We start from the raw sequence: 12,325 nt of genomic DNA on the forward strand, positions 1-12,325 counted from the left end.
TCTGATTGCTGTGATCTTGATTTTTGGAGGCAACACTCAGACCAGATTGAATCTCCCACAATGCATCTCAAATATAGACGATAATTCAGTTTCAAGCAAACCGGGGAATTTAGACGTGAAGACTGATTATAATGATAATCATACACTATATATACATATATTACAGCTTGATTAAATATTTTAAAATACTTGATGGTACAATTTTTTTTTTGTTTTCCTTGGGCCTTATTGTCTTGTCAGAAATACCATTTCATTGATTGGTAGCACTGCGTTTGTGTTTTGAACACCTTTCTTTTTTAATATTTTAGAGTACTCAAGGTGGCCAACCCTAACCCTAACCCTAACCCTAACCCAGTATAATGATAAATGTGTGAAGTCCTGCCTTGTGGGATTGGTTCCTTAGGTTTGTGACGTATGAAATCTGCCTGACTGAATTTGTCTTTTTGTGAGACTGTCCTTTGGTAGCTTCAAAGCAGATATGTTCAGCCATGGCGTTCACTGCCACAGCAGGTCTGTAAATGAAGTAAAACAATGGCATAGGCCCAAGTAGTAGAGTCATAAAGGCAGTGTCAAGTTATACAGCAACACATTATCTCTATCTGTCTTAAATTTACTCGGATTAACTAACATTAGCCACTTTAAACTACTGGTCATATCACATCAAATAAGGATATAGCAGCAAAATCCCAAAGTCCAGTGAATTGGCTTTTATTGTTAAGAATTAAACTTTAAGTTGCAAGAGTAGGTATGGGTTACATCTTTTTGAAAAAGTTACATAATCTCACTTAAATCCTGAATGAAGCCATTCATTTAGCTACCTGGGTTGAGGCAAACCTACAGTAACGTTCTTTCCCGCTATCTTCAGGTCACAGGGGACATTTCTGTTTACAAGCTGCCACGGCAGGAACTCATTGTGTTACACAAGTATGACATACGACCAGATTTTATTACTGTATGCAGTTCAACGACAATCTGCAGTTGTTTAACTCATTGACAGGAGAGTGGAGTGGGGGATGGTGGTCTGACTGAATGATGGGGCCAAACAGCGCCTGTGCCCATTGGTAGTACCAGTCTAACAAGTTTTGAACCTGTTTGCTCTGCTGGGAGACTAGGTCATACAGACATTCAAAACTAGCAGAACCAGTTCAATTTCTTAAATATTTTTGTCTGCAAGATGAAGAGATGATTTCAGGGTGTTAAAACTGCAGTAAAGTGCATTTGCAGTATGTTTCAGAAAGGCTTGAAAAACAAATAATCTAGGTCATTGAATTTCTTTAAAAATGTCTGAGCAATAATTCATTATAATTTAGTTCAATAATAAACATTTTTTTAAATTAAATAATCTTGCTGTTGTATTATTTTGCCTGTATATGTATAAATTACTACACTAACTTTCAGGTTTGACAAACTCTCAAATGTTATCTTTTCAAATTACTTTAACTCTTATCAGGTTTTTAAAAAAACAAGTATGTAATCATTGAAAAAAAGCAATGCAAGTCAATATATACAATAAAAGGTGATAAGAAAAGTGAAATTCCAGTTTTTTTTTCTTTTATTCACTTCAATACATTTTTAGTACATTCACTCAAACCCTTGTTGCATGAAATAATCCCCATCTTTGGTCTCCACTGTTGGAACGTCCCAGTTTTTCTCTCCATCCGTTAACTATTGCAAAATAGTCCTCTTCAGAGAATTCCTACAAGGGACAGACACAAATATTCAAAGAATTTAAGTGGGTGTCTGTTGTTTTTTGTGTTGTTTTGGTGTGGTGATTGATGTGTAAGTGTGTCATTGTAATGTTAACATGTTTTTGAGTGTGTGTGCACGCTGACCTCAATGAATTCATCCTTGATGGCTTCTGCCCTCTGCAACTCTGTCTTTATCACCTGGATGAACTGAGCTGTCCGGTCGTCTGCCAGAACATTGCAGAAACCAGCTTCTTCAATAAACTGCAGCAGGAGAGACAAAAAAGGGTGAAACAGGGTGGGAACAGTACCATCAACTGATGGAATATACAAGCAACATATTCATCATAGAACAACAGGACTTTCTAAAGGAGAAAACTTTGACTTTTTAGTTACCTAATATTCAATAGAAGCACTGGTACAAATGTTGTATCTGTGTGTCTGGTTGTTTAACAAAGTCTTTACTTCACCTGTGGACACTGCAAAGCAGCAAATCTTTACCATATCTGTCTGGTGTTTCAGCACGCTGTGTGTTCAACTTCTAGGCTGATGACTCTTTAATTTTAAAGTGAGCACGGCAGACTTTTTATATGTGATATAATATATATTATATAAAAGGTTGCATAGCAGACGTGAAAAACCATGATGAGTACTTTTGTGTTTAATCAGTTACTACTAATTATATATACTTCACTGTTGACCATTTAGGTAGTAATCCATCAAAGTAACATAATGTCTGGCAGTTATTTAAGACACTAAATCACTGGATTTTTTGAGGCAGGTATAAGTATCTGATTACACTACAATCCATAAGTTCATATTTCAGATAAATAAATCCAACTTCTTTCCATGCACACTGGATCGAATAATTTCTTAACACTCTGGTATTAACATCTGATAACAATATATCATCAATATATCATCAACATAAACTCATAACATAAACAAACATTACTGATGAGGATTGCTTACAGTAAATGTGGTTATCAATGTACAGAGTGTTTTGCCACCAGCATTTAGTTGCAGTTGAACACTGTGTTTCTTTAATTGACATTATTACATTCAAAGTTTTGTCATACGTGATCAAACAAACTTTACTCCACAAACAGCCTTGTTGGAGTTGTTCTCTGTGGCATTGCTAATTGTTAAGTATTTTACTTTACTCTTGTTGACTCCATGTACGGTACCAGTTCACTTTCTCACTGAAGTGAATAGGAATGGGTGTCCAAACTTCTGTTTGGTATTGTATATGTTAATGTTTATGTGACAACATAATTACTGTCTTATATTTCCTTTGGTGACTTAATGTTTTACAATGATCATACCTTGTTTCTTCTGATTGTGTAACAATGAAAGTGATTAGTGTGTGAGTTGTGTGTCTGCATAGCTGTGAAATGACACACATGCATAATGGCAGCAGCAGTATTTACAGTTGAAAAATAAACTCATTTGTGCCCTCTGGTGGACAAACTATGTAATGGTGACAGTATTTCTAAATTCTGCCAAAAACATCATTTGTGTACTGATATTAGACATCATCTGCCACATATGCCAGTAACAATATGTCTGAGTTAAGTTAAGTTAATATCACCAGATATATCAACTTGTAATTATTACAACAGTGTTGTAATAATGTAAAAGTGTGTGTGTACCAATTTAGAATAATCAAAATGATTTTGATATAACCTTCATGGCCATCAATTGATGTATAAATTGATTGTTATGTGTGAGCACAGAAAATGTTTTCCAGACGTTCAGTAATGATTTGGGAGCAAATCATTATCCAACCCAGTCATATTGGGTAAAAAACAAAGGTTTGAACTCCCAAAAGCTCCCGTGATGAACTATTACATAATTAGTCTATACCGTATATTTACCTTGCCATACTGTGCTGGTGTGTAGAGGATGTAGCCTCTCTGTTGGACGTAGGCCTCGAATTGTGGTGTCCAGGGCTTCTCCCCACAGCAGTAGTCACTAATAAGAAGCTGGCCTCCTGGCTTTAACCATGACTGGACACAAACAGTAACGGAGAATAAAAAGTTACTGGATGATGCGACACTAAAGAAACTGATATACTACAGAAATCTGCATATGACAAAAATTAAATGTCTTTTTTATGTATTTTTTACTTATTTTTACTTACTCATCCTCAAGTTACACTCAAAGATTCAAGAGCGGTTTGTAAATTAATCGAATGGAAAGGTATGAACTTCATGCTACTGTCTAAGGTATAAGAAACACTCACATGGAAGCGTTTGAAGAGGGCGAGTTTGTCATCTATGTGCAGGATTGTGTCTCTGCTGTAGATTACATCAAAGGTACCTTCTGGGAATGCCCTCTTTGTAGCATCTGCCACCTCAAACTGGACCTGAGGTAGAATATGGAATTTATTCTCAATCATGACTCAAATCGTTATCAGTGGTGTTTAAACCAATGGAGGACTATGGCGTGTTTGGACGTACTGATGGTAGCTTCTCAGAGATTGCCCTCTCCATGGCAATGTCCACCATGTTTTCTGACAGGTCCAAGCCGAGCACTTCCACTCCAAAAGACTGAAATGTATGTTGTCATTATTGTCTCCACAATCATTATAGTTATTATAACATCTGTCTATTGTCTAGTGTTGCAAGTATTACCTTAAATATAGAAGCTTCCTTGACTCTTACCTTTGCCATGTAGAAGTCTCCTCCACCAATGCCACAGCCAACATCCAAAACCTTCTGGCCAGGTTTCAGGTTCAGAAGGTCCACAAACTCCTGTATGTGCCAAGATGGTCAGGTCATTACTTTATTCAAAACCCTTAAATATCCACTTTGCTCTTGACTCACACATACATTCTTCTTATGTACCATTTTGGAAAAAAGATTAAGAGTAACCTATATATTATGGCACTAACAGAGAGACCAGGAATAATTTCCAATATTTTGATATATGGTCACAGCTCATTGAAACTTGTGTGCATTCTTGTTGAATAAAACAATCTTCTCTGAAGAAAAGTTAGATAATGGAAAAGAGACCACAGGAAGCAGGAGGGGAGAGGAAAAGTGGTAAAGTGGCTAAGATAAGGGCTAAGTCTTAAAGGTCATTTGTAGCATTTATTTGATTAAGAAAGATGCAACTGGACAAGGATGCACTTTTACAATGGGTTTTTTGACAGCGTAAGCTATACGTTACTAACCCTAACCCTAACCCTAACGCAGCATATCTTTTTTGTTAAACAGTTAAACAGTTTAACTTTAAGTGCCTTGTCTAAGAGGATTGTTGTTGGACTATAAGTTATTGGAATAAAGATTTCATTGAGGAGAAACATGTATTTTGTACATACATGGCATTTTAAAGATAAAAAAAAGATTAATCGACAATTGATCGTTAATTTCCCTGATGATCGTTCAAGGAAATTTATTCAAATGCCCATCCCTACTCTTTACTAAGCACATCAGTTGTATGCATCCCAAGAAGCACTTACTGACTTTTTGTTTCTCCTCCAATTTTGTTGGTGTTTTCCAGCTGTTATTCCTACCTTGGTGGTGCTGGGCCCGCCTGTGCTGACATAACCAGCCCCGAACATCTTCTCGTAGCGCAGAATGCCACGGTTGGTGTACTGTTTGTTGTCCAGAAACTGCTGGAAGGTGTTGAATCCTTTCTGGGTGTCTGAAGAGCGAGGTACCTTCTCCAGCAGCCAGCAGATCTGATTAGGATTATTTTTCATCTGGAAGGACAAAGATATGGGATGAAGTTGGGGATGCGTCATGGGTTAGCGCAACTACAATACACACTTCTATCCATGCTATTTCATACTCTGTCTTATTTAGTATTTTACAAGACTTAAATGACTCTACCTCAATGTAGGTCTGAACTTTCCTTTTCAGCACAACGTCGAAACCAAACTTTTGGCCCCCCTCTGTATCCTCAATTACTGTTGATATCATATGGTTGTATTGTGCCTCAGTGCGGTAGCAGGTGGGGTTGAAGTCCCTCTTAGAGTCACCTTGGTGAAAGTTAAAAATGAAATACTTAGGACGATAGCACACAACTCAAATGTATCACATTTTAATTTGTCATTCAAGGCAAAGGCTTGAATTGAACGTGAATCTTAATTATTGTAGTTAGTTTAGTCAGATTAAAAAGTTTAATGTCAGTCATTATTATGATGAAACAGAGATGTACTGTTAGCTCAGTACCTGAACGGTGGTTACAAGACTCTCTGAAGAAAAGAAAGCCGCCAGGCCGCAACCAGCTCAGCATTTTCTCAATTAACGAGTTCAGCTCCTTGTCACTCAGATACATCAGCAGCCAGTTGGAGAAGATCAAGTCAGTGCTGAGGAAACATTGAAGGGATACAATAAAACCTAAGGTATGAGTCAGTATGGTTTTCAATGGGATTTACTGTGGTAATATATTATACAGTCCCTCCAGGGTTACGCAGGAGTTTCTGTTGTGATTGTTGCGAAACAAAAATACTTGCTTCCTCAAAAATTGTGATGTAATTTCCAGAGTTCTATGGAATTTCTTTGCTGTAAGAATTATTGACACAAATTGCAAGTCCTCCACACCTCAGGATTAATCCAAAAGACTGCTTTATTATAAACAATCCCACATATACAGTACTGTAAACCTGAATCTGTGTGTAAAAGCTGATCTGTGTTGATGTGTGGCAGAACATGGAACATTAATTATACCATCAGCTACTGACCGATATGATGTTAATGAAGCAACTGTTGCTGTGCCCTGTGCATAAATTTGCACAACCTCTTTCTCAGTTTGGAGCCACACTTATCATTTCAGCTGCTGTGTGATGCTGCAACCAGCTGTGACACACAGTCAGCTGCGGACAGGAAACAGAACATCAGTACTGATGCTTCTGTGAAATCGACACATTTAGTAACATCTGACCATTATTGTAGGATTCAGACATTAATCTAACACGTTTCAGACCTATGTGAGTCACATTAATATCTGCATTCTGACAATTTTGTTTGCACACATTAAAAGAACCAATATGTAATATAATTCGTGCACTAATTCATAAAATGACAATATGTTTCAGAGATAAGGAAACATGCTAAATTGAAATACTAGCTAGTATGTTCTCCTGTGGAACGGCAGATAAATCTAATCTTTGCCCTGATGACCCTGAGGGGTGCATGGATGTCCGCATATAATTATATGGGAATCCATCCAAAGGTTGTTGAGATATTTCTGTCTGGACTGAAGTGGTGGACCAACCAACACACTAACCAACATTCATATCATTTACTGAGTAAGATATCTTAACATCCACCTGTTTTTGGGGACTTCCAGCTTTGTGACGTCAGCTTGGATAAAGGTGGCGTTGCTGTGGTGACCATTCTCCTGCCTGTTCCTCTCAACAAAGCTTTCCATGAAGTCCACAGCTGTCACATGGGTGGCACTGGTCAACAGGTGGCTGGTGTAACGACTGTAGAGACACAATTCAGTATTTAATTGATCTGGTTATCTTTACAAAATGCTCTTCAACAATTCTAAGTTTTACAGCATTGACTATCTTGGTGGCATCAGTAGATGCTGCCTGTCACTCTGCCAGTTTCATATAAGTGGTGACTGGCACTTGGGTTGACTTTCTCTCATTTCATAAGGAGAGCATCATTGGCTCTTCTACACAGAGCTTTTTCTACAGAATTCTTTTCAAAGAGCCTTTATTACTACTGCCCCTAAACACACCACAAAATTTCTAAAAGCCTGCTCACACACGCCCACTTCATACAGTCCAGCACTCTGTATGCTTACCCGATGCCGGCTCCCAGCTCCAGCACTCTGTATCCAGCCAGGCTGGGCAGCATGGAGAGGATCTCCGGCAGCTCATGCTCAGTCAGCTCCCTGGCACGTGAGTCCAGCATCATCTCCTCCATTGTGGCGGCCTTGGAGTGCTCCTTCCAAAACTCTGTCATGTTGTCACGAACTGTGAAGCACACAAGTGTCCAGATGAGGTTAGCAGGAAGGAATAAATAATTCTCTCAACATGATATCAATCATTACAATAACAAGTGGATGATGACCAGGAGGATAAACAGTAGAGAATTCTCTTTTTGCTTGGCCATACAAATATGGAACAAGACGACACAGTGACACATAATATGGTGAATAAAAAAGGATAGCTGACATTGCTGAAGCACAAATGTTAAGCTACACTTTGAGATTAAACTGAAATTCGAGCATCGGCTTGTATAAATGCTTAATCATTGTGTCTTATCTGTGTACAGACACACAACAAGTTAAAATTAACAGTTATATCTGACAAAAATGTGCACCCAAGTAAATTATTTAAAAATAAACAGTCAATTCAACTTCCAACTCAATTAAAAATCGAGACTGTGCATATTTTAATACATTACTTTTGAGCTAAACATCTTCAAATGTACCACTTCGCAGAGAGCATGACTAGCACAGAGATTAACCATTACTCAAACCTGATTTCAGCAGTCTTAAAACATTACACATATGTAGCACATCCACAGCTACTTCAAAGTTTCACTTTACCCTTCACACAATTCTGTTCTTATTAGTCAGGCGTGCAGCTTTTCTACTCCCACACCCCATCAGGTTTGTACTTGCTTTGTCAAAAGGGAGAAAATGGTGGCTGTATGAAAAAACAAACAAATGCTCCAAACTTGGTTTGTTACATCTAAAAACAGATTCAGGGTATGTATAAGCCAAAATACGTAATGTGAACCCTTATAATAATAAACTACAAAAATGATTGTGTCTTTTAATGTATGATAATCGTAAAAAAAATGTTCCCCCCTAAAAGTTGTCAGCAACACAGCGAAGGGGTTTACCAACCTATACTCTTCCAGTAAAGAGATGGATACGTTGAGGTGAAACTCTTCATGATCCACTACCTGTTAACACACTAAGCACTATACTGTAGGATACCTGTAGTTTAACTCTCAAGCAAACAATGCTCCAGGGATCAGTTGACAGCTGACAACTTCAGTAAACCACTGACACATTCCAACTCATAATTACAATAGAATTACTTCCACCAGCTGAGAGACAATTTGCACGAAACAAGGCGTGGAAGCTCCAGCAACCAACAAAACCCAAACTTTGCTGCCATAAGGTAGCTCTGCCTCCAGCCCATTTTTCAAGAAAGTCAAAAGCTAGAACCCAAACTTCATATTAGTTAACAATCCATCATTAACCTGGTCATACCTTTTTCCATGGTGGTCTTTGGTTGATTCAAATTGACAGTGAAATTATTCTACAATGTCCATACAGCAATTAATGACTGCCTTAATTATTAAGAAGTTACAATAAGTACTCTTGTGCAGTTTTTGTCTCGTATGCGTGCTATTTAAATAACAGCACGGTCGTGGGTCGTGGAGGAGGTGGTCGCCAGGTAGAAACTAGCCAGTAGGATGCGCCCTATATGAGGGCAGGGGAGTGGAGGGGTTACGAACGAATAATCGTATGATGACATGGGTCTGCACACCATCAGACGGGATTCCCCCTGCCAACGTGCAAACATAACATACCTCCATCACAGACCTTAACGTGCTCGGCCACAGATGAGTCGGTACATCTGTGAAGAAAACTCTGATCATAAAAAGATCAGATGAGCAGGATGATGAAGTGCTGTGTTTACCCGCTGCAGGATCCCTCACAGGCGCCTGGTTCGTCGCCCTTGTTGTGCTGACGCAGAGAAAATGTGCCGTGGCATGCGCCGATTGCGCAATATTGCCTCATGGTGCAGCTGCTCTGTTAAGGTGGAGAGCAATTGTTAAGCGGAGGGACCCGTTAACAATAAATGTGAAACAATTCAAATCCTCATCTTACTCATGTTTTTGCCTAAATCTAAACCGATAAAGCCACAAGAGTCAGTGTCGAAGATGATCGAGCAAAAATAACTTAATCTCATGAGATGGGAAGGTAACATTATTGGTGAGAAGAAATCTATCATACTCACAGATTAACGATTGTTTTCATCTGTAGCAATAGTACGGCACCTGTGCAGTGTGCATCTCGACTGTTTTTTTTTCTTTTCATTGTAACATATAGTCAACGACCCGCTTTAAATAGAGAGGCTTTTCAGTTTTTTGGGGGGGAATGCAACTTTAATGCACACGTGTGCAGGAGTTTCTCCACGGGTGAGCTTAACAACAGAGATGAGGTGGATAGAAAGAACGGTGAAGACAAAAACTGACTGGATACCACATTCTTATTATCTTCATAAAGGGTTTAAAATGTTTTAACTAGGAGCGTTCTGATAGCCTAGTTAATAAATCGTAGTTAATCCATAATTTAACTAATATTTTATAGATCAGGTGGTGAACAATCTAACTGCTGAGTCATTCATAGTCGAGTCATTAATGCCAGTAAGCCCGGAAATCTGTAGTTAATCATGTTAATATGCAATAAATAAAAGTTTGTAAATCAATTCATCAATTTTACAGTTAGCCTACACAATGTTAATAAAGTTGTTAAAAAAAGATTTGTTTCACTCTGTAAACCATCAACAAAAGTGATCTGCAATTATCAATATGAATAAGTCATGGGTTGTTGTTACTATATTGTATTTATCTATTATTGTCATTTATTAATACATTGGTCCTGCTGAAGGAGGGTAAACATGAGGGTAAACATGAGCCAGAGTTGTTGTGAGCCCCTCTGACTGACGAGAGGTACTGTACAGTTCCTGCAGGGTTGGCAGCACTGTGATCGTTTCAGTAGACACTAACTTTGTAGCTTGTGTTTGTTTTGTGGTTGGCAGCGATCAGATTCAATAACAGCTGCTGACCAGTGTCAACAATTCCTGTACCAGATGATGTCCTATGATTTTAAATCTTCCTGCTGATGCCGATAGGAGACACTGTTCTGTATCTGATATTTATTGCGTAGAAGTTAAAGCTGTTATAGCTCCTTTCCCTCTGCCTCCATAGACTACGTAAACAAACAGTAGTAGGTATTCACTTCTTTTCCTCATTCTTTACTCCAAACAGAAACTTTTCAGATACATCTGTACATGTCTGAGCTGAATCTGACCTGAAATATGTGAGTGGGCAACAACACAAGACATGAAGCAACCTTAACAACAAAGGCTATAGAATGGACAGCCATTTGTGGACATGTACAAACAATCTGACATTATCACAAAGAGGAAGTAGATTTGATGTTGCAAACAAAGTGTTCAGACCAGGTTGAAGCATTGGCCTTTAAACTGAAAGTTGTATTTTTATATGGTGTTCACCTTAAGTTTTGGACCTTTGACTATATGTTCAGACACAGACATCCAACATCATAACAGTATCAAAATAACTAAAGAACAACCCTGTGTGTGTTTGTGTGTGTGTGTGTGTGTTTCATGATGTTTGTATGTTTGTAGTGCTGCTGATATTGTTAATTGTAATATAAAAACAGTGCTTGTGGCCTCTCTCTGTCCACCATCATCTCCATAATTTTTGAGCTTTCTCAGTTTCGAGTTCATGTGACTGTGTTGAAACATGTCTGCATCTTGGATGAGGTTTGTGTCTGCCATGTTGTACGCAAACTTCAAGAGTTTGTCAGAGTTTGTTCAAGATGCAGTCATTGGTGCAGAAGGAGTAAACAGGTGAGTCGATCACACATCCCTGAGGCTGCTTACTGCCTTACTGGTTTTGTGTGGTGGTGCGTTTGTTTGGTTAGTCTGTGTGAGTTGGAGGTGGTGAGGTGTGTAAGTCTGGGTTTTGTTATTTTTACAGTAAAATAGGTTCAGTTTGTTAGCCAGTTCTCTGCTCTGTTCTCTGTGTGTAGGTTGTTTTCCACAATGCTGTAACTTTTTGGCTATAATCATTTTGTGTTTGCAGAGGTAGCTGCTCTTATTTCCTTTGTCAGAGTGTTATCTTGTTGCACAGGGCTTCATCCTCACTTCTGTGTGTCTACCTTAACCTGAATTTGGTTTTGAACTTTGTTATATTTATTTGGAGTCACAGTGACAACATATACAAACAGACCAAATAACTAGGCTGCCTAAAAAGGGTCTTGGTCCACTTCCAAGTAAGCTTGGGTGTGTTTCGATTGGGGTCTGAGAGCAAAGGAGCTGTAAAGTTTTGTGAGAGCACGTTTATAATTCACAGCTACTACTACTGGTCACAGCAACTGTCACACTGTGATCTAAGTAATCTGTATACAAGTGATGTGTATAATTACACAATAATGCATTTTTCTTTGGTGTAGACCATATGACCCAAACCACAGGTGTGAAAGAGACCTACATGATACTTTAAAGGTCCTCTGCATGTACAAACAGGGGTGATGCAATCTGAAGTGCTACCAAAGGTCAGACAATGGTCACACAGCATCCATTGATCGACATTTGGTGGAGTAATGTGCCATGAAATGTTGCAATTTGCAAATAAAGTCAAGGGAGAAGAAAACTGCTAACTAGTAAACATGTTATTAGAAAATGTAGGTTTCAAATTCTTCCAAAAACTGGCTCAGCGTGTTTTGTGAGGAAGGACATATACTTAGCGTGCACATTAGACCTCGAGGATACACAGTGTTGTAGAGTTTGGGTGAGAAACAGTGAATGTAAATATGACTGTGTTTACAAAAAAACTCTGTAGGGTACCTTTAAGGTGGAAATTTGTTTCTATTCAACCTCATATAAAAGGGTTAGGGTTAGG

General features: G+C 38.5%; 1 protein-coding gene across 3 annotated transcripts; it reads right to left on the minus strand.

Moving 5' to 3' along the window:
• Positions 1-1,534: 1,534 nt before the first annotated feature.
• Positions 1,535-9,359, minus strand: pmt (phosphoethanolamine methyltransferase). Of its 3 annotated transcripts, none has more exons than XM_053323423.1 (12): positions 9,200-9,359; positions 7,452-7,623; positions 6,967-7,122; positions 5,867-6,003; positions 5,525-5,673; positions 5,206-5,394; positions 4,352-4,441; positions 4,148-4,237; positions 3,931-4,053; positions 3,563-3,694; positions 1,833-1,949; positions 1,535-1,696 (listed from the first exon to the last, which is right to left on the minus strand). In XM_053323423.1, the coding sequence occupies exons 2-12, from the start codon at positions 7,610-7,612 to the stop codon at positions 1,586-1,588; spliced, it is 1,455 nt and encodes a 484-aa protein (XP_053179398.1). In that variant the 5' UTR covers positions 7,613-7,623; positions 9,200-9,359; the 3' UTR covers positions 1,535-1,585. The 3 variants fall into 3 exon arrangements, with proteins under 3 accessions (XP_053179398.1, XP_053179399.1, XP_053179397.1); XM_053323424.1 differs by having other exon boundaries at positions 9,213-9,344; XM_053323422.1 differs by lacking the exon at positions 9,200-9,359 and adding an exon at positions 8,877-9,014.
• Between the last annotated feature and the right edge of the window lie 2,966 nt (positions 9,360-12,325).

The sequence above is a fragment of the Scomber japonicus genome, chromosome 8 (assembly GCF_027409825.1).
Source record: "Scomber japonicus isolate fScoJap1 chromosome 8, fScoJap1.pri, whole genome shotgun sequence".
Taxonomy (NCBI): Eukaryota; Metazoa; Chordata; class Actinopteri; order Scombriformes; family Scombridae; genus Scomber; species Scomber japonicus.

Bases quoted from the DNA above. Each gene is read 5' to 3' on its own strand.
- pmt (XM_053323422.1), bottom strand. The intron at 7,123-7,451 runs GTAAGCATACAG...GTGTCTCTACAG, and splicing joins GAGCTGGGAGCCGGCATCGG to TCGTTACACCAGCCACCTGT. The intron at 4,054-4,147 runs GTACGTCCAAAC...ATTCTACCTCAG, and splicing joins TCTCTGAGAAGCTACCATCA to GTCCAGTTTGAGGTGGCAGA.